Here is a 27,379-nt window from a genome sequence, read left to right on the forward strand (position 1 = left end):
CTCCGCTCAGCAGCAGGGCCTTGCCGGACTGCATCGTAGCCAGCCTCCCAACGGCGGTTCCCGGTGCCGGAGATGGGCGAGGCGACGGCCTGGACTCCGCCTCCCAGTGCCGGAGGCGGGCAACAACCTCGAGCCCGAGCTCGGGCCTGGACGCCGCCTCCCAGTGCCGGAGGCGGGCGACAACCTCGAGCCCAAGCTCGGGCCTAGACGCCGCCTCCCAGTGCCGGAGCCGGAGGCGGCGACGGCGTGCTGCGAGTGGGGTGAGGCAGCCGGCAACAAGGGCCTGATTGCCTTTTCCTACTCTAATTAAAGGGTGTCTATGCAAAACTACCAGGGACTACTTGGTAATTGCATATCACATTTTGTCTAACGCCTTCTGGGACCAACAGTTACACCCCATCAGTTTTTGTGGGACTACCTGTCATAATCGAGATTAAAATGTCCAAAGAGACTGATTAGTGTTTTTTGCAAAAGATTAGGCCGAGAATCAGTGCTTTTCGATAGAAATTCGTAGAAGAGTGTTTTCTGCAAACCTAAGCGCAAATATGGTGGTTTTCTCTAATTCACTCGGTCTATATCACAACATTCTTTGCAGTGCTCTAAAACATCATATGTTTGGGTCTCTCATTGGCTTTGATTAACTTACTATTTAAGAAAAAGAACATATTAACTTACTCATCCATCAGCTACAAAACAAAATCTTACTTCTCCATTAATTTTCATGACAGAAACAGATGTACAATCTAATTAAAGGATGGAAAACAATTGTAAGATAAAACTTGAGAGCAACTCCCAACAAACAGGGAGCTGGAATAGTTGCTGGACTGAGACGATACAGCAAGGCCCCGCCGGCCGAGTGGCTCTAGACTAGGTGGGCGTACATACGGTAAACTTCAATCAAGCAAAAGATAAGTTAGGTGTATTGCTCTTATTACATGCACATATAATATGGCATGGCCAGGGCGTGCGGTCGGCGTGGTGATGGCGGGTGATCCATTGGATAGATCTCTCAAGCCGAGGCCGCGAAACCCTCGGCGGTGAGGTTGACTGTCTCCCTCATAGAGTTGCGCTTGAAGCAGTTTTCGCGGTACTCACTTGGTCCGCCCACGGGCAAACGCGCCATCTTTGCCATGGCTTCGCCGAACTTCCAAAAGAAAAAGTTCTTGTCGGTAGCCCACTTGTGGACCAAATCTTTGATGAAGGGGTCGTTGAGGAGCTCCATGTCGGTGCTGAGCACCCCCTTGCCGTCCACGATGTTCTTGTAGTACTTGTGGTCGAAATCGTCGGGGGTGTCGACGTCGAGCACCTGCTTCTTGTCCCATGAGCCGGGGCAGTTCCTTTTGATATCTTCGACGAACCAGGCGGCGTCCCCAGTGCGGCTGGCGAGGTTGGGGCAGCTTGTCTTGCCGATGGTGTGCGCGCCGGAGAGCGCGGCGAGGTCGGTCCTGTCGAAGCCGCGGCTCTGGAAGACCTCGATGAGTTTCCAGATTTTGGCGTCGGGGGCGGGGAGGAACTGGTTGACCTGGTCAATCCTGGCGGGGTCGATGCTGTCCTTCCGGCCGAGCTGCACGCCGTAATCTGGCCCCCCGGACAGCTTGATGGCTTGCCGGGTGGCCAGCATGGTGATGTCGGCGCAGGATACTTCCGTGCATTTCGCGTCGCGCACGGCGTCGCGGATACGCTGGATGAGATCGAGCGCGCCCTGGTGCAGCCCTTGGTTTTGGGGACGCTCCCGCGCACGCTCGCTGGAGTAGAGGTGACTTGGCTCCAGCAGGAGCGACGCGTCACAGCCCTACACGATGGATCCACAAGATACACGCACATACTTACTTTATAAATAATACTAGTAGGAGTAGTAGGTAATAAATACTAGCACCAAAATCAATCAATATAATAGTACTACTACAATGTAGTAATTAATCTCTTTTTTTTTTGCGGGTGACTATAATGTCGTAATCAATATACTATTACTAGTATAGTGTTAAAAAAACGACATTATGGGACGGAGGATTAGACACCAAGTCTCTCTTTCAAGGTCACTGTACGTACGTACCTAGCTAGTGTACTAGTAATAGTGTAATATGTACATGTCTGTAGTACTTGTTGGTTGGTAGGAGCACGGACAAACGTACGTTAGGGAAGCAGTCATGGAAGAAGATGCGGAGGAGGCCGGCGACCACGCCGATGTCCCATCTGCGCGCCTCCGCCACCTTGTCGAGCACAATTTTCTCCAGGTTGGGGCAGAATGTGGCGTGGACGCCGTAAGAGTGGTCGCCGACGTTGTCGGTGGGCATGGAGATGAACCCCGCCGCCGCCGCAGCAGCAGGGCACACCAGTGCGGCCAGGAGGCCCATCATGGCCAACACCATTGCACCGCTCGACGCCATCGGTCCAAGCTCAGTGAGCCTCTTCTAGTGAGTGAGGGGGTGAGTGAGTGAGAGTGTGGGTTCCTCACGTCCAAGATGCTGCCATTTTATAGCAGATGGAGGCACTCGCTCCCTCACCCACTAGAAGAGGCTCGATCAACGCCTAGTCGGACATCCTCTAACCATCCAATATACATTAAGGGTTGATGACAATTGTTTGCACTTACAACCTGCAGCTATCGCAGTTCTATGCACTACCCGCAAAGACCAGATGCACCGTCTCTGTTCCACCCCTGTCACTACAACTGGTTCCTTTATCTGTATGTAGTCTATAATGAAATATCTAAAAAGACTTATATTTAGGATCAGACGTGCGAGCGATAACAGATTTTGGCCGTATATATACACATTCCACCCTCCGTGGAATTTTTCTATTCAGCGCGTGTATACGAGCGCTTGTGTCTGTACTGATGTTCAAAAAAAAATATTAAAAAAAATCAGATCTACTGCAAACTAACCTGTGGTTGGATGGTTAGAGGGACTGTGGTATTCCCAGCCCACCAGGGTTCAAATCCTGGTGCTCGCATTTATTCCTGTGATATACCGGCTCAGTCTTGCGAACGCAAGAGATGATACTACGCATGGCACAAATATACAAGGCGTGGGCATGATGCTCGGAGCAGAGAGACATGGGATGCTCGGTCCCTAAACTCGCCTGCCCTAGGAAGCAAGCCCAAAACAAACCAACACGACGACCAACATTGGATAATCGGACATCGGGTTTCCCCCGCTGCTCGAAGAGAGACACAGATGACGCCCATGGCAGCCCTTCCGAGAAGGGTGTGGCACCCGCGGGTGCCGCCGCTGCCGGCATCGAAAGGCCGAGCGAGGATTTCGCCCTGGGCAAGAGCCTGAGCAATCCCAAGCCGTCGGAGCAAGATTTGGGGAAGATGAAGACAAGTCGTCGGTCGGAAACCGCCACCACATGAAAGAAGAAAATGAAACGCTTCCGATATATCATGGACTTTTAAATAGTATGCGTTTGGTGTATAATATAACTTTCAAATAGTATGCTTTTTGGCATATATAACTTGTTGTGCTTCTGGTAATGAAATATCTAAAAAGACTTATATTTAGGATCGGAGGGAGTAGTATTGATGTTTATTGCGGTCAGCCTCACAGGAGAGTTCTTGTTTTCTTTTCCTTTTTTTTTGGCGAAAAGGAAGGGTTTTCATTGAATGATCTCTGATCTGAAAGAAAAAAAATCTTGTATTGAATGTTCTCAGCTCCGGGTTTTGTGTGTGAATGATCTCTGATGCGGATTGAAGACGTGGGCATATTTTTCATGTTCACAATATATGTGGTTTTATTTATTGATGATTAGAAGTAGTAAAGGATTTTTTATGTTTTCTATTTTAGGTGAATAATGCGTACATAACCATGGCTTGCTAATTTCTTAATTATGTTTCTTTCCAGATGGTCACCCAAAATTTGCTTCACATTATTCTCTAAAAATATTACCCTCATTAATTCATGTTGAGAGAGACCAAGAGTCCTGACTTGGGTATGTTGGATGATGATGCTCAGCATGATTGTGTCAATAAAAAAAGGGATTGTGTCAACAAAAATGCTTACATAACCATGGTTTGCTAATTCTGTTTCTTTCCAGATTGTCACTGAAAATTTGCTTCACATTATTTTCTACAAGTGTTTACCTCATTAATTCATGTGGAGAGTCTTGACTTGGATATATTGGATGATGATGCTCAGCATAGTCGTGTCAATAAAAAGGGAACATGTTTGCATGTATGTATGCAGTTGAGAAATCTTCTAAATCTTAGTTGTTTCCTTGCAAACTGGTAGGGGCTTGAAGACATGAACTGTGATGAGTTGAGTGTTCTTTCTGGAAAATTGCTGCACGGATCTCGATAAAATGTGTGGTGGTGCATAGCTAGTGGACGTCCAGTAAGGTGTTTTGGATTTGAATTTGGAGAGCGGGGATATCGATACTGGATCTAGCAACTGGGAAGCCGTATTATACAGCACGCACACCAATAGATACTCAAACTGCACCGTAGTAGTTACTTACGATCAAGTAGGAAGCGTTGCAGGCGGCAAGTGCAGATTAAGTAAGATACGCACACTGCACCGAGCACTGACGGCAGTTAACTAAGCGTCGTTGCAGTAGCAAGAGTGGACCTGCTAACTTAAGTAAGTAACCAATTTTTTTTTAGAAAAGGAGGATGATCCCCGGCCTCTGCATCTGGGAGATGCATACAACCATTTTATTGATTATTCTCGAGGACCTTATAAAGTATTACAAACAATATACCTGAATCCACAATCTTGGCAACATATGCCGCTACTCCTATCCATATGATGAAGGGATGCTAGCTGGGCCACTACCTAAATCACTCATCTAAGCCTAACATCAAAAGCCGGAAGCCCCAGCCGAGCCACATACCGGGTCTGGGGCACAATCTGGTCAGAGCACTCGTGTGTCGTCGCCGCCATCTTCCACAGGTCCATCTTCAGATCATATTGAGGCTTCTATCTTGTCTGGTCACTCTGTCATCGACGTCACCATAACGTCAGACAGCTACCTCCTCCTGCACGAGTCCATCTCCGCGTCTCGGACGCCGAGCCTCCACAGCGCCATGCCGCCGATCTCCGCCGTCATCAATGTGTGAGATGAAGTACCGCTCCACCATCCCCCTAGCCATCACTTGCTCCAAAACGATACCCACAGGAGGGAAAGCGATAAAACGCCATCATCGTCCGATCCGGAAGACCCAGATCTAGGGTTTCCCCCAGAGCATCCCAAGCCTGATGACGCAGACTGCAACGACGATGCCTCGACAAGGGAACAACATCTAAGACGCCGTCATCGTTCGCCATCACCGTAGTCGACGCGATTTTCATCGACAGTTGCTCCACCAGACGTGCACCACCGACGTCGCTAGTCCCTTCAACCGGAGTAAACTCCAAAACAATGACGTAAAGAGGGACTACGACGCAAAATCGCCATCATCACTCGATTCCAAGAAGATCTAGGTTTTCCCCCGGAGATGCCCGCGCTGTCAAGGATCAGACAAGGGTAGAATCCCGGCGGATCTGCCCAGCTACCGACGAGTCGCACCCGCCACCGTGCCGACGGCAGACCAGCGATCAAGGCCCAGGTGTGGGCATAGATCCGGCCGCGCCGCTGCGATCCGATCCGGTCACGCCGTCCCTGGCGACCGACACGCATCAGATCGCGAGGCCTCCTGCCGCAGGGGAGCGAAGTCGCCGAGGCGCCACCACCATCCGCCGTGGCGTCCGGCCCGCCGCCACGCTCCAGCCCGGGGGCGCCGGCCCGCGTCAGCCCCATGCGAGCGAGAGGGCCCGAGTCCCCGCCGCCGCTAGCGACGACCAGGCTTCGCCTGGCCGCGCCCTTGGGCGGCGGCGAGGGAGGAGGAGGAGGAGTGGGGGAGGGCTGGCCGACGGGATCTGGGGGCCTCCCGGCCGCCCATGCGGGGGGCGAGTCGGGAGGGGAGAGGGGAGAGCACCTTCAGTCAGAAATTGAAACCAAGTAAGTAACCAATGCCACGTGATTAATAGTCCCAAGACGATTAATGTGGCGCCGGTGACCAAACCAAGTGGATTCTTTCGATAGTTAAGAAAAAACAGCATGTAGAAATGGGCTTTGTGAAAAGCCAAGTACCATATTAATTAATATAGCGCTGGCGTATGCGGATATACATTTCTATCTACCCAGTTCATGGAGTGAGAAATTCTTTGTAGCTCATCGATCACCTGGATTTGTAGACACGCATTCATAATTTATCGTCCCAAATTTCAGTATACAGCAACATTTTTGTAAGGGAATGGCAGGTGCTTTGCATTTTTTAGTACATGGTAGGTCCTTGCTTCAGCGGAGCCTCTTGTGGCTGTAGAAATGTATAGCACCGGAGGAAGAGCGCCAGCTCAGTGGCGCTGAGGCCGGCAAGCAGTCAGTAGAAGTAGTCGAGGTGCCCACGGTTGAGATTGTCCGCGAACCAGCTGTCGCCACCACCGCGGCTGGTGATGCGGTCGATCAGGGAGATCAGAGCGCCACTGATGAAGTTGCCCATGCCGATCACGCTATAGTAGAGTGACATGCCCAAGCTGCGTAGCTCACCGGGCATCTGGTCGTAGAAGAATTCCTGCATCCCGACTTCCGCGAACACGCCTGCCACCCCAATCAAAACATATTGTGGCACCAACCACGCCCAGCACATTGGCACTGTTGCGTCAATATTGTCCACCAGCTCATGCTCGCGTGCTGTCTCAAGGCGTCGTGTTTCCACCAATGCCGCCACCAACATCGTAGCCAGGGTCAATGTCATGCCCGTGCCAACACGTTGTAGTAGCGTCAGACCCGACGGGGTGCCTGTCGCGTGCCTCAGCATCGGCACCAGCACACAATCATATATAGGGACGAACAACAGAGTTGTTGCAGGCCCTAACATCTGAAGCGCCGCCGGCGGTAACTCCAGGCTGCCAAAGATGCGGCGGTCCAGGGTGCGGGACTGCTTGTTAAAGAGTGTCATGAACTGCGCAAACACCACACCATATGCCAGGCATGCCGCCCAAATTGACAGCAACCGTACTATGCCCAAGGTTTTGGATTCCGAATGTGTTGGTACAGTCCCAACCTTGATGACGCAACCGTCGAGTACTTTCCGACGATGCGCGCATACAAGCTACCACGGCCGATTACTTTCCGGTCGGTTCAGCGGAGACTCGCCGTACGTAGACGCAAACGGCAAGAGGTACACGTACCAAACGAAGCAGCCAAGCTAGCTGCTGGATGGATTTTCACTTAAAGTCTATACACGCACGTATGAGACTACAAGCCGCCGGCTTGCCTGATCAATACGAGCTAGTTTCAGCAATACACACACGGGTACAGGGGACGCCGATGGATCGCAACAGGAGCGTGTCGCTCCTGGGATTTTATTGCTTTGATCTGAGTTACAATATTACAGGAGATACATAAGTATATATATAGGTGTACGAGGTAGCTAACCTAGCCAACTAGGAAACATATACGGTGACTGACTCTAGTCCGAGCCGGACATAGATCGTATCGTGGTTAATTCCAACAATCACCCCCCTAAACACGATGTCCTCACGTCACAGCTTGGACATCGATCCTTCGCCGCATTTTCACGAACTTCTGTCGTCCTAAAGATCTAGTTAGGATATCTGCAAGCTGATCATCGGTGCAAATATAGTTGATGTCGATCTTGCTTTCTTCCGCATACTCCCTTAGGTATCGATACCTCGTATCGATGTGCTTGCATCCACCATGATGCATTTGATTCTTCCATAGAGAGACTATAGACTCGTCATCAATGTTGAGCACCACTCGTTTCGGTTCCTTGCCTGTGAGGTCACCGAGTAGCCTTCCTAGGCAAATGCTTTGACACACCGCGGTTGCAGCTGCAATATACTCCGTTTCACAGGATGATAATGCGACCACCTTCTGCTTTTGTGGTAGCCAACTCACTATACTTCCTCCCAAGACATATGCCACGCCCGAGTTACTTTTACGGTCGTCCACATCTCCTGCCATGTCGCTATCACTATAGCTAAGTAGCTCCATCATCTCCTTCTTCTCTCTCAAATAGACACAACCGAAGTTTTTTGTCCCTTTGATGTACCTGAGTATATGTTCCACAGCTACCCAATGCTCCATCGTGGGTGCTTCCATGAAGCGACTCACCATGCCAACGGAATAGGCCAAGTCCGGTCTTGTATTCGTGAGATACCTCAACTTTCGGACCACACTTCTATACTCCATTGCATCAACCGCGGGTGCTTCACTTTTCTTGCTTAGCATAAGACGAGGCTTCATCGGAACATGACTTGGATTGCAATCTTTCATGCCACAACTTTCAACTACTTTCTTTGCATATGCCTCCTGGCATATTGTGATCCCCTCCGGCTTTTGTTGTACCTCGATCCCAAGGTAGTAACTCAAGAGCCCTAGATCAGCCATCTTGAATAGCTCCTTCATTTGTAGCTTGAAGTTTGCAATCACCTCTTCGTCTGCTCCAGTTATCAACAGATCATCCACATAGATGCCCACTAACAGACGATCCTTGCCTTTACCTCGCTTATACATCGTATGCTCCAGTGGGGCTTTCTCAAATCCAAGAGAAATCAATGTACGGTCAAGCTTGATGTCCCATGCCTGAGGAGCTTGTCGTAGCCCGTACAACACCTTGTGTAGCTTCAATACCTTGTGTTCCTCTCCTTCTTTGATGTACCCTAGTGGTTGCTTCACATATACTTCTTCTTCCAACTCTCCAGTCAAAAAAGTAGAGTTCACATCCATGTGATGTAGTCTCCAAGATTCTTGAGCCGCGAGAGCTATAAGTAGCCTCACCGAGTCTATCTTTGTAACTGGACCGAACACTTCTTCGAAGTCCACACCTTGCTCTTGCACGTATCCTTTAGCCACGAGCATTGCCTTATGCTTCACCAAGTTCCTTTCGCATCCTTCTTGACTTTGTATACTCACTTGAGCTCTATGGCATTATGTCCGTTGGGAAGATCCGCAAGCTCCCATGTATCGTTGTCTCGGATCGACCCCAACTCTTCGTCCATAGCATGACGCCAACACTCTTCCGTCTTTGCGTCTTCAAAATTTTCCGGTTCCTCGATGTGCAAACATCGTTGCCCTTTACTTTTCATCTTCACCGAATTCATTCGAAGCGCTTCCTTAGATTCATGTGGCTGTTCTTCTGTCTCCAATGCTGTCGAAGACGTCACGTCTTTTGAAGTTGCCAAACCTCCCTTTACCGGCATTCTAGCCACATCCAAACTGCTCTCTAGAGAATTTGCAACAGTAGATGGGCTGATCTTTTGAGGCACGTCTATTTTTCCTAGACGTTGCCCACCTTGTAGTCCATCCATTAGGTCATCACGTGGATTCCTTAATGTGGCTGTTGTATGCAGCTTGTAGTGGCCCGCTCCTTCTGGCACATGCGGAGCTGCACAAGGCCATGCAGCGCCTCCGTCGTTGCTGCTACGTACGGTTGCTGCTGGGCCGCTCAGTGCAGCACCCTTTCCAGCCGGCGTAGCGTTTGCTGTGCTACCAAGCAGAGCTGACACGACTGATTCGAGCCCTCCTGGCCGAGCGATGGTTCCTTCTGGATACTGGTTTGTCTGCACCATGTCCCTATATGAGTTCGACATGTCCCAGCTCGTCACGCCGTCCTCAGACGAGATGCCCGCGCTGCTTGCCGCTCCCGCATATGATTTTCCTGGTGCGTCCATACCGATCTGCTTTGTGTTGTGAACTTCTGACATCACAACTTCGCCTTTTTCTAGCGCGACCACACCATCCCGCATTGTGTCGTGGACTTCTGGCACCACGTCTACGCCTGAACTTACTGGTGTGACCACCAGGGCCGTACTAGGGAAAATGGAGGCCCGGTGCAAACTCAGAAAATGGGCCCTCGGCATAGCAAGTGGCAATGAGGAAAACAAGATCTAATTGCTATTATTATTACTATTATATATCATGTTGGTACATAGTACAATCTTCTGAATAACATCTTGTCGCAAAAGTGATTCTAGAAACTAAAAAATAATACATTATCTAGCAGAAGCGTGACATCCTTCTTGCATTCCTTGAGATAAATTCTTCAATTAGTTCCTCGTAAGATACATTCTCCAAGATGTCGTTTTCAATTGCTATCAAAGTCAGTCCACTAAGTCTTTCTTGTGTCATTGTAGAACGCAAATAGGACTTCAACAACTTTAGTTTAGAAAAACTTCTCTCCGCCAATGCAACGGTTACTGGGATGGTCAATAAAATTCTATATGCAATAGTTGCATTGGGAAAACAATTCAAGCGTTTCAAAAAATTTAAAATGTCAATAGGTCCCATATTTTTTTCCTTTGGAATGAAATCTTGGAGTAACTTTAACTCAACATATAAATCATTACCATCAATGTCAGATTTGTCACCACTTCTAAGTGCAGTCTCAAGGCTACTGCAAGAAGACCTCAAATTTTTATCATCCAATGAGTTTAGTGCATGAGAAGTAAACAAGAAACCAAAAGTTTTTTCGTATGATTTATATTGCTCAAATCTCGTAGTAAGTGAAGCAATAGCTTGATCAACAACAGGTAAGAAGTAGTTTATCCTAAACGACTCTTGTGCAGATTGTGAAGCATCTAACACATCATCAGGATTCTCATCAAATTGTTTTTTTCTTTTAATTTCACGCTTTTTCCGAAATGCAGGGTCGATATCTATTTCAAGTGCTATTTCCCTTGCTATTTCTACTGCAGTAGTGAAACCAGTGTCTCTGTAACCTTTAAAAAAGGTAATCAAGCCTTGCACTTTTTCAATGGCAACATCAATAAGCATATCTTTTGACTGTAAGTCCTTGCTAATCAAATTTACTGCAGCCAATATATCATACCAAATGATTATCGCTACTACAAATTCGAAACCACCAAGTTCATTATTTGCTAGAGATTTAGCTTCACTACTAGTTTTAGGATCTTTATCGACATCAGCTACTTGCAGTAGAGCTTTTCGTATGTCTGAAATCTGAAACCTAATAGCTTTGACACTATTTATGCGACTCTCCCAACGAGTAGATGAGACTGATTTCAGAGTCAATCCATCTCCTATATTATCTTTCAAAATCTTCCATTTCTTAGTGGAATTAGCAAATGTTGTGTAGATACGTTGTATGATTCCAAAGAAGTCCTTAGCTTTACCACAAGTCTTGGCCATATCACATACTGTTAAATTAAGGCTATGACACCCACATGCAGAATAAAAAGCTCTAGGATTTATATTCAAAAGCAAGGCTTGAGCCCCCAGATTCTTACCTTTCATGTTTGATCCATTGTCGTAGCTCTGCCCTCTCACATTGTCTATGTCTAGATCAAGGTTCTTTAATTCATCCTGCAAAACCTCAAAGAGTCATTTTCCAGTGGTATCATTTACATCCAAAAATCCTAAAAAGGATTCTACAACGGAAACAGAACTTGAAGATGTTTCAACATACCGTATAATCAAAGACATCTGTTCTTGGTGACTCGCATCAGGGGTACAATCAAGTATCACCGTGAAATATTTTGCTTCTTTTATTTTTTTAATGATCTCAGATTTAATTGCAGAAGCAATCAAATGTATTAACTCATTTTGGATGCCATGACCAAGGTAATGAGTATGAGTTTCATCATTTCTTATGCGACGAACATGTTCTTGAATAACCGGGTCAAACTCAGCCAACATTTCAACCAAGCCTAAGAAATTTCCGTTGCTATCTTGATACAATTTGGAATTAGTACCACGAAAGGCTAGATTATGTTTCGCAAGAAATTTAACAATCAAGAGAATTCTAAGCAATACTTTACGCCAATGGTCCTTTTCTTTCTCAAGTTGTTGTCGAGCAGCGCTATCAATAGTTTTATTCTGTTGCAACCTGAGGCGCAACTCATGCCAAGTGACCATATTTTGAAGATGTTCAGCTCCGGTTTCATGCTCTCTAAGTCTGATACTAAGGTGTATCCAGTCACTAAATCCCTCATTCGCCAAATGACCTCTAGCACGCCCCTTCCCAAATTTTTTGCAACAAAAGCAGAATACTCTATTGAGCTCTTTAGAATATACAAGCCACTCTCTATCACACATTTCTCCATTTGGCAAACCTCTACTATAAAACACAGCAGAAAATCTCCTACCAAGTTTATCTTTATGGCCCTTTTGGATAGGCGCCCTCTTAGGATCCTTCTCTACCAAATTATCAATTGCTTTAGAATCAAGGCCATCCCAATTTCGAGGATCGAATATATCAGGTTGCAAAGAAACATCAACATTAGCAGGTACTTCATCGCCATGATTTGCTTCATCGGGGTTATTATTCTCAACATGTACCTCATCCATGTTACTAACAACATTAACCTCTTCGCCCTGAGTTTCAGTATGGATAGAGTCATCGTCGTGTACATCATTAGTATTAGCATCTACACTCTGATTTTCAGAAGAAACCTTTGGTTCTTTAACAAAAAACACATCAAGACTACCTTTCAGAGATTCATCAAGTTTCTTTTTTTTCTTTTTCTGACGTTTTTCATATCCTGACGGGCACTTTCTAATTCTAGAGGACATTGCAGAAAGTAAACTAAGCGACAGATAAGGAACTAAAAACTGAACTTGCGGTCAAAAAGGAATGAAACAACCTGTCTTTGATTGATGTGAGAAGCAGATCAGGGGGAGCCAGGGAGGAGACGCTTGTTGCTTTGGCGACTAAGAACTCGTAGCCTTGTCTGGCCTGCCAAGCAGTCGAATCTCTATGACGAGCAGGGCCTCCAGGGATCCAGGCTCCACTTGATTCTGACACACGCGGGTCGCAGGACCGGCAAGGCGGCAACTGGAAACGAAGGAGGTCAAGTGAAACACTGATTTGCAGGCCCGATTTGAGAGTTGAGAAGAACAGAACGCCAACCAAATAAATAGATGGAGATTGGAAGTAGACATTACCTATTCCACAGCTCATTGCAACGGATAATTTGGGGAAATCGCAATAAAATTAATAGCTGGGGGATTGAGAACGAAACGGCGGCTGCTAGTGAAGAGCTGGAGATTGATTCACGATCCGGGAAAGAGGAACGGCGGCTGCGTTGTGAAGAAGACGAAGAGAAAAAGAGAGACGTACGTGAGGAAAGGGCCCAGTAGTTAATTCGTGCAGTCCCACCACCTTCTCTTGGGAACGCAAGTTGGGGGTTAATTCATTGTGGGGCCCTGCTGGCATGCTGCACCATTATCCAACCTGTTTTGCACTAATTTTTGCTAATTACTCCCTCCGTTCCTAAATATTTGTCTTTCTAGACATTTCAAATGACTACTACATACGGATATATGTAGACATATTTTAGAGTGTAGATTCACTCATTTTGCTCTGTATGTAGTCACTTGTTGAAATGCCTAGAAAGACAAGTATTTAGGAACGGAGGGAGTACTAAATATACTAGTACTACGTATATACAAATCTAGGGGCCTCACTGATTTAGGGGCCCTGTGCAGGCGCACGCCCTGCACATGTCCATGGTACGGGCCTGGTGACCACATCATCACGCCTTGTGTCATGGTCTTCTGGCGCCACAACATCGCCTGCTTCTAGCGTAACCATACTGTCACGCTTTGTGTCATGGTCTTCTGGCACCACAACTTTGCCTGGGGTTACTGGCGCGGATGCACTCACCGGACCCGTGTCCAGTTGATCATGATCATCTGAATCCTCTTCGTCCCCTAGCTCGCACATCAGCATCATATCCCCGTCGTCTCCTTCCTCGGCCATGAGCGCCCGTTGCTTCGGTGTTTCCTCATAGTCAGTCTTGAAGTGACCGAAGAGGCCACACTTATAACACCTTACTTTTCTGATGTCAAACTTCCTCCTCGGTGGTTCAGGTGCAGCCTCGCCATCCAAGTCGGCGAAGTTCTTTCTCGCCGAACGCTTCTTGCCCTTCTTCTTGCTGCTGCTGCTGGATCCGCCTTGCTTTTCTAGGGCGATCCAATGCGCCTTCGTGAGCATCACAAGCTCGTCGTTCCTCCCATCCCCAAGACTGTACCACATCCGCTCATCGTGAGCCTTGTACCGTCCGATAAGATCGTCGATGGAGAGAGTCGCGAGATCGACGCACTGCTCGATCACCGTGACAATTTGCAGGTACCGGGGAGGAGCCGCGCGCAAGAACCGTCGGACAACCGAGGTCTCAGTGAGGTTTTCTCCAAGCGCGCGAATTCGATTGACGAGAGTTGCCACCCGTGAAGCGAACGCGTTCATGGACTCATCGTCGCCCATGACCAAAGTCTCGTAGTTCCTTAGGAGAGTTTGGAGATTGGCTTGCTTGACGCGGGTGTGTCCCTCGAACATGAGTTTCAGCGTATCCCACACCTCCTTTGCCGTTGCTTTGGCGATTAGGTGCTGGAGGACATCCATCGGCATCACCGAGTAAATCACTGACGCCGCCTGCCGATCCTTCCGGTGCTCGGCTCCCTTCTTCTTGAACGTGTCGCCTCCGGGATGCACCGCGTCCCATAGCTCGTTAGCGCGGAGACCACACTCCATGAGGGCCTTCCAGACCCCGAAGTTCTCGCGATCAAACCATGGATACGACGAACTCGCCGGAGCAGCAATTACTTTAGCCGCACCGGAGTACTCCGCCAGCTGCTTATTCTTCTTGTCGTCCGCCATGATCCTCCATTACTAGAAGATCAACCTTGCTTTGATATTAATTGTTGGTACAGTCCCAACCTTGATGACGCAACCGTCGAGTACTTTCCGACGATGCGCGCATACAAGCTACCACGGCCGATTACTTTCCGGTCGGTTCAGCGGAGACTCGCCGTACGTAGACGCAAACGGCAAGAGGTACACGTACCAAACGAAGCAGCCAAGCTAGCTGCTGGATGGATTTTCACTTAAAGTCTATACACGCACGTATGAGACTACAAGCCGCCGGCTTGCCTGATCAATACGAGCTAGTTTCAGCAATACACACACGGGTACAGGGGACGCCGATGGATCGCAACAGGAGCGTGTCGCTCCTGGGATTTTATTGCTTTGATCTGAGTTACAATATTACAGGAGATACATAAGTATATATATAGGTGTACGAGGTAGCTAACCTAGCCAACTAGGAAACCTATACGGTGACTGACTCTAGTCCGAGCCGGACATAGATCGTATCGTGGTTAATTCCAACAAAATGGACAAATTTTCTCGTGAGGGGCGATATTTACGGTTACCACGGTTACCCAAAAAATCCGAACATATTTTGGAAGAAATTTATAATTGAATTTTGAATTCAAATTCTTCTAAACTAGATATAGAAAGAACTTGAACTGGCATTGTACAGAGAAGAGGTAGTAGCTCAGTGGAAAGCCTACTACGCCACTCGGAGGTGTTGTGAGAACATCTCCAGCCGCGTCCCAGGAAGGCCTCCCCAGACGATTTTCTCGCGCCGGCGCTAAAAAAACGGCCCAGTCGCACCCCTAGGAGCCCGATTTTCGCCGGCCTGGGCCGAAAATAGCGCCGGCGGACCCAGGCCGAACCCGGCGCACTTGGAGCGCCCGGGGGCGCCGGGGCGAACTGTTTTGGCGCGAAAAAGCCGCGGGCCTGCCGCGTCAGCGACACGGCGCCTCGTCTTCCCCCAACGGCCTCGGTTCCCGCAGGGAATCAATGGCAAGGCTGCCGCCAGTCAGCCTTGCCATTGATTCCTCACGGGCGGCATGCCGACGCCTCCCCTCCCTCGCACACGTTCACACGGGCGCGGCACGGCTATATAGCCGGTGGCCACACTCGCCTGTGCCCACACCAGCCCCGCCCCTCCCTCTACCTCTCCTGAGCGCCGCCGCCCAGCCCCTTCCTCTCCCTCTCTACCTCTCCCGAGCCCGTCGCCATGGCAGAGCATTTCCCCGGAGACGAGGCGGCGGGCAACGGCTTCGGCCGCCGTTCGCTGCGCGAACAGGAGTCCTGGCTCCTGTTCCAGGCGAACATCCCGGCGCCGCCGGACATGCGCGCCAGGCCGACGGGGTGGAGGCTCAGCAACGGGGGAGTGCCCGTTCCCCCGTTGCCCGACGTCGTGGCCAAGCCAAATTACTTCGCCGAGGAGGTCGAGGTCGTCCGCGCCTCCCTCACCGACGCCCAGCTCTCCCTCCCCCAGTACGCCGCCGACAACCTTGGGCGGCGTACTTCGAGCGCTGCCAGCGGCAGCGGTTGGCGTCCACCAACGACGCGCCGGTGGTCGGTGGCCAGAAGAACAGCGAGGGGCGCCACCTGTGGTGGGGCGTCCCCGGCCGCACACTCGAGGGCGTGCTGACGCACCTCGAGGGCGGCAACGACCCGCCGTTGGCGTACCCGGCGAGGGCGGCCGCCCCGGCGCACCACCGACGCGCCGGGCCATGGGCGCCAAGGAGGTTGGGGTCCTCCTCCTCTTCTTCCTCCTCGCGATCTTCCTCGCACTCCTCCGGTGCTCCGGCCCTGCTCGGCGTCAAGGCCGAGCCCGCGGCGGAGACGTCGCTCGGCCGGCGCACTCGCAGCGCCGGCATCGTCATCAATGAGGGCGGCCGGCGCGCCTCCTCGTCAGCTCCTCCTCCGCGCTTCGTCAAGCCAAAGACGGAGCCGGGGCTCGCGCCGGTGAAGAAGGAGCCGGCTGCGCCGGTGAAGACGGAGCTCGACAACGACGACGCGGCCCTGGAATGGGCGCGTAGGGACTCCATAGCGATGGAGAAGGAGCTCCTGGAGAAGGCGAAGGAGCGCCAGTGCGCCGCCCTGCGCCGCTTCGCGGAGCGCCGACGCGGCCGCGACGAAGGCGGGGTCGTCGTCATCTGCGACAGCGACGAAGACGACGCGCCACCGCCACCAGCCCGCGTTGGCGACGCCGGTCAGGGGTCCACCAGGAACGGCCGCGTCAAGGAGGAGAAGTCCGACGACGGCGACTACTCGGCGTTCAGTCAGTTTCTCTTTTAGTTTAGTTATCTATTTTGCTATGTAATGAAAACCGGCGAACATGTCTAATATATGTCCAAGTTTGCCGAAATTTATCGTGTTTCGCCGAACTTTGCCGAAATTTGCTATACAAATTTTATTTTCAAACGCGCCTGCGGGCGGCCTTGGGGCCGGCAGCTGAGGACCAACTCGCCCCCAGGCCCAATGTTTGCACCGACTCACCCCTAGGCGGCGATTTTAGGCGCCCGGGGCCAACGGCTGGAGATGCTCTGAGGTTGCGAGTTCGAGTCGTTTGCTCCTTCTTTTTTTAGGACTTTTTCTACTTGCGTGTTCTAAACATAAAAAATAAAAGCTGCGAGAAGAGGACTCGAACCAGGTACCTCTGGAGGTGCAAAACACTTGCTTACCACTACGCCACATACAAGAACACTATTTAAGTAAGGATGCTACCGTAGTTTACCCGAGTTTGAGCGTTTAAATTCAAAATATTCAAAAAAATGGATTTTTTTGCCCGGGATTGGTAATTCTCGTGGGGCGGCGAGAAACGCGGATACCGCCGGGTATCCGAATTTTCCGGGCGGTACCCAAAACCATGACTATGCCACGCGCCTCCTCCTTTTTTACCGCATCCTCTTTCTGTTCTACCTGGTATTCTTTTTTGTTACCAAGCAATGAGCTCGAAGTGGCATTGTCATGTTGGGCTAGCGCGGCAAGGCTACGAGCAAGGAGGGCAAAGGGGTTCTCAGCACCGGGAGTGGGTGCATAGAGGCGGTATGTAGGGGTGCCAAGGAAGAAGACAACTAAGGCACCGAGCATGATGGTGCAGAGCATGCCAAACCCAATTCCCCAGCCAAGGTTCTCCTGTATGTAGCCGACTACACCAACAGAAATAGTGATACCTACAGCCAGTGAGAAGTACCACCAGTTGAACAAGGAGCTACGGGCGACGCATTCCCTGGGGTGGTTGGAATCGAACTGGTCAGCGGCAAAGGCCAATGCATTTGGATTGTCTGCGCCCTGCGTGATGGCGATGAGGTATAGGGAGGTGTAGAAGAACGCCACCCGCAGCGACAAAGTATGGGAAGAGGTGTCACCCGATAACGATGGATGTTGCGCCGTGAGCACACATGCTAGAGTGATCATGGCATACCCCTACACATGTAAAAAAAATAGTTGTCAACGTTTGCTTAGTGATCCACCCATTAATAACAACTAGATGAAGTCCCACACGTAGTTGCGGAATATTTTGCAATATTTCAATGAGGTTTTTGGTTACACAAAACATCAATATTTGAAATAATAGTTTTTAAAAATATATAAGAATTTGATGCAAATAGCATAATAGAATGGAATTTTACATGCATACATGGTTGCATGGTAAAGTGGATTTTTAATATGCATAGTTGCATGTTGAGGTGGGCCTTTTTCTATGCATGTTGAATGATGAGGTGGCATGCTTGCATGTTGAGAGAAATATATTAGTGGGGGCTAGCTATTTAGTTATAGAAGATTCCAAAACTGCAAGAAACATTTTCTACGTGTATAATTTGAAGATATATTCTGAACCAGATTAGTAACGACAGGAAAAAAAAGCCTCCCACACCTTACCAATCGGCTTCTGAGAGGGATTTGTGAGATACTTATCAAATTTAAGTGAACATGTCTAATACTTGCATTTATTAATTCCATGATTTTCATATATGAGAGAAACTTAATGAGATGTTAGGCTCATCAGACGAATATAACTCAGACACAAATATGAATGTCTTGTCATAGATATTAGGAAATAATATTGTGATTTTCTTAAATTCATACAATTGCATGTCACCCATTTTAACTTTAAATTGTATGTTCTCAAACCATAATCTAAAATACAATAGAAACTGCTTGTTTCTTATATTACAGTTAGTAGTCAATTTTTTATTTAGGTTGGAATGGATGGATAGGGCAATTCCTTGTCTTTCAGAAAATCTCTAAAATGTTCTACATCATAAAAAGTTTCTTCTTCCTTTAAATTGCAAAAATTCATGGTAATTTAATTACACATCTTTAGTAAATTCCATTAGGCTATAATTCTAACACTTTATCCACTATGAAATCTCCAAAAGTGCTCCCTTTGATCGAGTTTGTGAGGTCTGAGAATCAATTCGTCATTTTCCAAGGGAGATAACTACTTATCTTATTAATCCCTCCCTCTCTCTCTCTAGCTAATTAATGTAGAATGGCAGACAACACTTGTGCTTGCAATGGAAAAATCAATTGATCATGTTACACAACCGATAACTACTACATGGAGTGCGTGTTTTTCACGCGTAATTAACTACACATCCTAATATTAGTGAATCGACCTCGATGGCCCTGGATTTACAAACATGAAAGTAGGGAGTACTTCTTAATTAATGAATGATTGTTTGGAATTATAAATTATCTTCAATGTAAAATTTCAATGGCCTCGAATTCTTTTCACACGACCAAAAGGTAAATTTTCTAAAATCCTACTACCGCGACCTCATCTGTACCCCCAAAATCACCTCTTGGTGTTTTTCCCTCCAAGACATTTGCCCTAGCTCCATTCCACAACTTTCCTGACTCGATGCCCCTTTGTCCAACTAAGAAGTGTACTATGCCTTTCTACATATGAACCCCAATGTTAGCTCTACACTAGATGGTTCTGGGCCCGGTTTCTATAGAATGTAATAACACTTCATAAAATAAATAGTTCTCCCCTTCTTTTGGGACTTTCACAACCAGATGGTCCATCTAGAGGGTTTCAATAGAGCACATATGATTCTCCTCCGCAAGGGCATCATTGGTAGATCTGCCAATGACTATTGACACATCCCTCTCAAAAATTGCCTGCCCAAAGCCATTGCCAAGCTTCTAACTACCAGTCTAAACCCCCTAACCCCCCTCCTTACTCATGGTGATCAAGCTGGATACATCAATGGCATGTCTACCTGAGAGAATTTTATTTACCTGGCATCTCTCCAGGAAGACACTCACTATGATCTTCAAAACACGATTCCCATTAAGCTTTTGACTCCATTGTTTGGTACTCGCTTCTCCTCATTCTTACACACATGGGTTTCCAACCAGCCTGGTGCTTTTGGATTCACACACCACTCTCCTCCGGTAAAATGGTGGTCCTCCTGGGTGGTGTCCATGAAAATTGGATTAACTGCAAAATGGGCTACATGAAGGTGATCCGGTCTACCTCTGCATCATTTTTCTGGACTTAGTACAACACCAAATGATCATAGCCCACTCAGATGGCCTTCAACGCCCCACCCCGCAACCCTAACATACCCCTACCATCCTCCAATATGGAGAAGACATGCTGATTATATCCCACACCTCCTAGAGGTTGATAACTAGTTTACGACTATCCTCGATGACTTTGGCTAGCCATTGGTCTTTCATTAAACATCCACAAAGCCACCTTTCTCCCCATTTATTGGAAATATGCCCTAGAGGCAACAATAAATTGATTATTTTGTTATTTTCATGCTCATAATTAATTTTATATTTCTATGATATAATAGCAATGGTTATTGAATATGAGATTCAAAGGAAAACTCAGTTGCATATGTGAAAACATAGACACCATAAAGATCCATAATCTAGCCTCTAGGACTAGCTTATATTGTTGATGATCCTTTTTACGTGATCATAGGCATTTTCAGTGTGACAAGGATGCAGACAATAATGAGAACAGATTGTTACGAGATCAGTGGTGTTCGATGGACCAGACTTATGTAGTACTGCGAGATCGCGTTGTATAAATTATTATTGATATTTTCTATGAAGTGTTTACGTTTACTTGCGTCCTTGGACCATGAGAATATCATAGACATGTATATCAGATGGATAATTTTGATTTTGCTAACGTCACACCATAACTGGGTTATTATAAAGGTAGATGACAGGTATACCAAAGAAGTAAGTCACAATGCTCGATAGTTTAAGACTGGGATTAGCTCATCTGACGATGGTGTGATACAGTTTGGGCCCACTCAATATTTCTCTATCCAACATTGTCTGGCCAGACATAGTGATTGACATCAAAGGGATAAAAGAATGAAGAAACAGAAAAGAGAACGAAATTGGTAGCGAGGATAACTTGGTATAGTGATCAAAGTGTTGATCACGGGGATACCAATAAAAGCCTCGCATTGGGTTTTATAACATGTCCTGAAGCAAAGAGAATTGTATGCGATAAAGTCAGGTTCGCTCGATAAAGATCCTCGTGAATATGCGAGAATTATTAAGGGTGTCCAGACCTACTGATTATTATTGACCGAAGGGTGTTCTAGGTGATGTCTGCATGGTTTCAAACCTATAGGGTCTCACGCTTAACCACTATTGGTTTCTAAGAGAACTAGGAGATAATTGATTGTGAAAAAGAACTTTTGAAGGTGCTCCGGATGATCTCAAAAGTATCCCGGGAAGTCCTGGAATGTCCCCCTGATGATCAGAAGTGTCCCGAAAGGTGTCAAAAGGTTTTAGAAGCTACTAGGATGTTCTAGAAGGTTCCTCATCAGCCTACGCCCTACTTCCATGTGGGCAATGCTGCCCATAGTGTCCCATGTCGGCAGCCCCAAGGGAAACTTGGGTGGCAAGGTCACCTTCGCTACTCCCACACAATTGTTTATAAACACACCAACCCCTCCTTCATCTGGATAACCGCAAACAACCATGAACCCACTCCCTAACATATCTCCTTTGTTCTTACCAATAATGGTCTTACCACCTTCTTCTAGGAATATACTTGGCTCCTCAAACAAACCCCTTATGGTGTCTCACGGATCATGCAAAACGGGCTATTGTCTAGCCTACGAAACCACATTACTAATGTTGCCTTGTTCGAGTTAGATGTTGTGCTATCTTTATTGCATGATTTGCTCCAAACGATAGAAATGATGAATGATTCCTAATCCGGACCCCTTCCCCTACAAGCATGCTTACTCCTTCCTCACGATTGAGTAGGACAAAGACTCCAACGCCCTTCTTATTTGGAACTCCAAGATGCGAGTCAAAGTATAATTTTTTAGGTGACTACTCTTCAAAGATGCACTAAATTCAAAATGCAACCTCTTACACAAAAACATCCACAATACATCCTTCCCAAGATGTGATGCCCGCTGCGAGGATGTACTCAACTTATTCACCCAATGTCCGTGTGGTAAGGCTCCCAATGCCCACCTCCATTGACTGCCTTTGGGATGTCCCCTTCCGGCTCATCCTCGACAATAACTTATGGCCATCAGTGGCTCTTTCCATTCTGTGGAATATTTGGGAATCCAGGAACTCTTGCGTCTTCCGCAATGAAACGCACTCTGTTTTTTGCTTCATGGGAAAAACTTCTGATCTATTCATCAAACAACATGGGAGTACAAAGAATACTAGATGTGAGAGAAATTACATCCATGTCTGTAGACACCTAGCGAAGATTATAAGCACTGGAGTGAGCCGAAGGCACGCCGACTCCATCGCTCCCGCCTCATGAGAACTGCATGTCGGAAGGATCTAACTAGTAGCCACACTATCGCAGCCAAACGAAGACCAGGTCCAAGAAGATCCAGCAAAGACAAACACCGATCGATTCCCGCGAGATCCGCCGGTGAAACAACTCCTCACCCCCCCCCAATGCTAAACGCTCCATCAGGGCGGGGGGGGGGCTAGGTGGGGAGGACCTTATTCCATCTTTAGTGACCCGCTGCCTCCTCACCTTCCAAAGCGGGATACGAACCCTAAACATAATAAAAACCGAGCAGGAGCGCTCCTGCTGTCAAGGGTCGGGATCCACCATGCCTCCATGGCCTAAGGCCATAGGAGATGAGAGAGATCGGCAGTAGCGACAGAGGGAGGCGGGAAAAACCTTGTCGCTAGGGAGCCGTTTGATGGAGGATGAAAACTTGCACAAATACTCAAAGTTTAACAAAAGACACTCTGTTAGTACACTATTAGGAATATTCTCATCAACTTCATTATTTGGTCCTTTAGAGTTAATGGGTATGTAGGGTTTGAGCCCCAATATCCCTACCAAAATTTTGGTATCGCCAAAACAAGGGAATTACCAAATATTTGAAAAGAATCAATCATTTGGATTGCAACCATTGCCATTTACCAAATATTTGGCAAAATGGATAGACCTGTTTGGTTGGCAACTAATTTTATTCGATCCTATGATCAGGACCAGTCAACTACAAAATGCATGCAACTAGATCTCCACCCAAAAAAAGGTTAAGACATGAATGTGAATCGCGATACAAGAGATGATTGAGGACTGAGGTGGATTTGAATCTTCTTACGTACTTGTACCAAATCCATGCACTACATGAAATATTGTCACCAGAGTTTATCATGCGAGGATGGCTGAAAAAAGGGAATGAAAAGATCGGAAAATCTGAAAGAAAACCCTGGATGTTCAAAGGGAGCTTCTTTACATGAACATCAAAGGGAGTTGCCACCCAAATATTTGGCGAAGGATGTCTGGCGCAAGCTAATACTTTGGTAAGGTGGGCATCGGCTTGAAACCAAAAGTGCGCACTTGCGGCTGCCCATTTCATTGTTCAAAAAGATTATATATAAGAACATAATTTGTACAAAAGAAAATGTTAAATTTAAAATATTGATACTATAATGTGTAAGGTCATCATGGTCAATCTTTCAAAGGAGAACTGCCAAGAATAAGTAAAGCCTAACACATGAAGGACATTTAAGTGACATGTACTTTAAAATGTAGCAGAAATTCATAATTCAAAAATAGAAAATAAATAATTTTGAGGTATGTTTTACTCCCTCTGTCCCAAAATAAGTGTTGTACAAAGTTGAGACACTTATTTTGGACGGAGGGGGTATATCATAAGACATCTATTCTAGGAACACGTATTACTTAATTTGAATTTCAAACATGCCTATATTGAACTATATCTTTAGGCTCATAAACTTGTTAGACTGTCGCCACGAGGCAACGCTAAAACCTTGTTAGTGTTATTCTTTTAGAACTGTAGGCATTAATAGTCCTTTCGCCGAAAAAAGTAGTCATTGCCCCATGCCGTTGTTCCTTGACTACTTAAAGATAGTTCATACAACTATTTTTTTTATATATGGAAAGTACATCACGTCATTATATAATAAATACATACATGATTGATCCGTATCAGAAAAAATCCATATTTGGTGACCAACCTACCGTTAGTTGATGGCACATCAGCCATTTTTGAGTGGGAGAAATCAGCCTTTTTGAAAGTTGCATTATTGCATTCGACTCCACACAATCGATTATTTTTAGATTAAATAGATTTGAAAGCAACGAGTTTCAGTATTCAAGGTCGTGGCCTACTGATCGAGTGTGCTGTAAGTAGAAATGTAGAAACAGTTAAATGAAGGAGGATTTCTACTTGGTTTCCATACCAGGACGTAGAGAGTGCCGGCGAGGATGATGGATCGGTAGCGCCCCAGCCACGAGTCGGCGACAAAGGCGCCCAGCAGCGGCAACAGGGTGGCCGTTCCCGACCAGACATTCACGGCGGCAGCGGCGGCGGCGTTGGAGTGGCCCAGCGGCCCCGTCAGGTACGTGATCAGGTTCGCCGACACGCCGTAGTAGGCGAAAGCGCTGGCGACCTCCATCACTTCATGTATGCCGCCGGCCGGCCCGTATTCATTGCTGATTAATTAGTTGGCGCTACCAAAGCAAAAGCTTATCTAGGACGGTGCGTACGCGTGTAGTACATACCGGCGACGAAGAGGGCGGAGCGCCACCCGCCGGAGGTGCTGCTGTAGACGGGTCTGACGGGGCGGCCACGGAAGTCGGAGATGCCGGCAAGCGGTGGCTCATCGACCGCGTCTTCCGTAAGGAAGGGAGCCTCCGCGTCCACCATCGCCATCTTGCTACACCCCTCAGCACTCTACTCTGTCAGAGCTAAGTAAGCTCCAGCTCTGTCTGCAGAATCTTGCGGTTGGGTGTCAGTGTCAACGCGAGACAAAAATCTTTGCCAGCTTAGCTTATATATATGCTGCTTGTACGTTGTTGGTTGGATTAGTTACAAGATTTGAGAGCAGCTAAATGGCTCCCGAGTTCATCTGAACCTGCGCGTGAACAGTAAAATCAAAAGAAATACTAGAAAAAATAAAAAAATGAATTTGTTTTTGCGTGGAAGATGTGTTAGTGCGTGATGTTCGTGCCAAATTTCAGCTCATTTGGACATCCAAGCTGCTCTCAGGAAAAAAACAAAATTGGGGACTTTGAAAAAGTTAACCGCTCCGGACTGATAATTTTTTCCGAGAGCTGCTCGGACGTCCAAATATGCTGAAATTTGGAGCGGACCTCACACACTACAATGTCTTCCATGCAAAAATAATGCAGAACTTTTTGAATTTTTTTTTATTTATATTGATTTTACTGTTCACCGAGATCAGATGAGCTCGGGAGCCGAAATGGATATTCGACAACACTTCCCTTTCTTTTCTTTCTGAAGGAAAAAAATTCCAATTAAGTTATAAATGTATATAGAAAAATTAATGTACTAGCTTGGCATCACGGTGGAGTTTTTTAACCTAGTACCTTATCCCTTGTTCCAAATATATAAACATCTAGGAGATCAAATTAGTTGCATCAGATCTATTATTAAATGTACTTTCGATGTGTTGTAGATATAGACATTTTTTTATATAGATACGGTCAAATATACAGAAGTTTGACTTAGGAAAAATCTAGAACTTCAATTATTTGGAACGAAGGAGTGCTTTCACATCTTTTATAGCATTGATGTTGGTCAATATCTTGTGGCCTTACCACCTTGCTCGGGTGTGATTATTTGTCCAAGACGAAGACAATGTGCTCACTCTATTCATCAAGACCGTCCTTATGTGCAATCACGTGGCATACCAATATGCATTCGAAGTACATAAGATATTTTCCCATCTAAAGATTTTAAAGCCAACGACAATCGTTTGATGGGTTCGTAGAAGTAGAAATATCTATAATGCGAGGCCATTTTCCCAAGAAGTGAAAAGCAAAAGGAAAACAAAGGTTGCATGGTAAGTTAGTGACTAACTTATGCAACAACACAAAAACATGGGTTCAACCTGGACACAAACTATATATGCAAAAGACATGTAGAACCATTGCATCTTATATATACCATCCATTTGTACGCAACAAGAAAGATATACATCCATGGCATGCATGCAAAAATAACAACACAAATTAGTAAATCTTTAGTCACTCACCATCACACACATAACATTCGAACCATTAGCTTCTCCACCGTGAGTTTGGTACCGGTAACTCTCGCTAGTTGAAGTTCCACGCGGCTCTTCGTCACAGATCATGGTTGCACATCAAATGCACCTCGAACTCCAATGGTGAGCAACGATGCTCATGAAATGTCCCGGCCATTGACGATGAGGTGGTGCTCGACAAGAGGGAGAAATGGTCGAAGGAGCAAGGTTTATTTTTAGGGGCCTAAGAATCCGGTTTTTAAAATATTTCAGAAAGTCCAGATTTTTTCGTCAATATGTTTTGAATTCAAAGTTTTTCTTGAATAAAATAATATTTAACATAAAATATAACGGAAAGTGTGTCTTGTTCTTGTGGTCAGCACACTCTTTTTTCTTCCCAAAGGTGTGTACTTTTTTGTTTGCTTTAAGTATTTTTATTTTTCCTTTTCCCTCTATTATTTTATATTTTTATCCGATTTTCATTCCTATTTAAATGGCTTTTCAATTCATAGTTCCTTTTGGGTTTCGTTTCGGTCCTGTTTTTCTTTAGTCTATTTTGTTTTTGTACTTTTTTATTTTTATTTTCTGTACAATAAACATTTTTCTAAATATATAGGGAATAATTTTAAAATACACGCTGTATTTTTAATATATGTTAAACATTTTCTCTTATACAAATCCGGTAATTTCTTTCATAATCCCGTTAACCTTATTTTCAAAAAAAATCAAAATTGATGAACGTTTTTCAAATTCGTGATTTCTTTTAAAAAATTGAACAACTTTATTCAAATTCATGTTTTTCTTGAAAATTCATGAACTTTTACAAATTCATGTACTTTTTCGAATGAGTGAAACTTTTTCAAATGAGTTGACCTTTTAATTCACATATTTTTATTTGTATTGATTTATTTTTATTTTTAGCGCCTTTTTCCGTTGACTGGTCAGCCGGTGACTGAAAGGAAACCATTGCATAGTGGGCGATAGATCACATCGTTTCGCTGGGCTGGCCCATATCTGCATGCGCATGGGCGCCATAAACCCTAACTGGCTCAGAAGGCACCGATTAGGAGGTCTCCTTCGGATCAGCTTAGTTCCAGGGGTGTGTCTATATCTTGTGCTAGACAGACAAACCACTCGGTTCAAGGGCAACCTCTACTGGGCCAGCCAACTATAGGATTTTTTTTTATCTTTTCTGTTTTCTTTTGTCGGTGCAAGGCCGTTTGTTTTTCATTTTTGTTTTCTTACATATATTAAAATTCGGAAACTTCTCTCTCTCTC

General features: G+C 46.4%; 2 protein-coding genes across 2 annotated transcripts; both read right to left on the bottom strand.

Moving 5' to 3' along the window:
- Positions 1-747: 747 nt before the first annotated feature.
- LOC119357254 (cationic peroxidase SPC4-like) lies at positions 748-2,450 on the bottom strand. Its single transcript, XM_037624249.1, has 2 exons — positions 2,133-2,450; positions 748-1,792 (listed from the first exon to the last, which is right to left on the bottom strand). Exons 1-2 carry the CDS (start codon positions 2,385-2,387, stop codon positions 1,010-1,012), a joined length of 1,038 nt encoding a protein of 345 aa, XP_037480146.1. The 5' UTR covers positions 2,388-2,450; the 3' UTR covers positions 748-1,009.
- Positions 2,451-6,358: 3,908 nt separating this feature from the next.
- LOC119352499 (protein NRT1/ PTR FAMILY 5.10-like) lies at positions 6,359-24,858 on the bottom strand. The gene is made up of 4 exons (XM_037619113.1): positions 24,615-24,858; positions 24,293-24,510; positions 17,675-18,028; positions 6,359-6,550 (listed from the first exon to the last, which is right to left on the bottom strand). Exons 1-4 carry the CDS (start codon positions 24,763-24,765, stop codon positions 6,359-6,361), a joined length of 915 nt encoding a protein of 304 aa, XP_037475010.1. The 5' UTR covers positions 24,766-24,858.
- Between the last annotated feature and the right edge of the window lie 2,521 nt (positions 24,859-27,379).

Source organism: Triticum dicoccoides, chromosome 2A (genome assembly GCF_002162155.2).
Source record: "Triticum dicoccoides isolate Atlit2015 ecotype Zavitan chromosome 2A, WEW_v2.0, whole genome shotgun sequence".
In the NCBI taxonomy this organism is placed as follows: Eukaryota; Viridiplantae; Streptophyta; class Magnoliopsida; order Poales; family Poaceae; genus Triticum; species Triticum dicoccoides.

Excerpts from the sequence above, each read along its gene's own strand:
- LOC119357254 (XM_037624249.1), bottom strand. The coding sequence starts at position 2,387 with ATGGCGTCGAGCGGTGCAATGGTGTTGGCCATGATGGGCCTCCTGGCC. Across the intron at positions 1,793-2,132 it reads TCCATGACTGCTTCCCTAAC|GGCTGTGACGCGTCGCTCCT; the intron begins GTACGTTTGTCC and ends TCCATCGTGTAG.
- LOC119352499 (XM_037619113.1), bottom strand. The coding sequence starts at position 24,765 with ATGGCGATGGTGGACGCGGAGGCTCCCTTCCTTACGGAAGACGCGGTC. Across the intron at positions 18,029-24,292 it reads CCGGCACTCTCTACGTCCTG|GGGTATGCCATGATCACTCT; the intron begins GTATGGAAACCA and ends TTACATGTGTAG. Across the intron at positions 6,551-17,674 it reads TCATGCTCGGTGCCTTAGTT|GAATTCTTCTACGACCAGAT; the intron begins GTCTTCTTCCTT and ends GTCGGGATGCAG.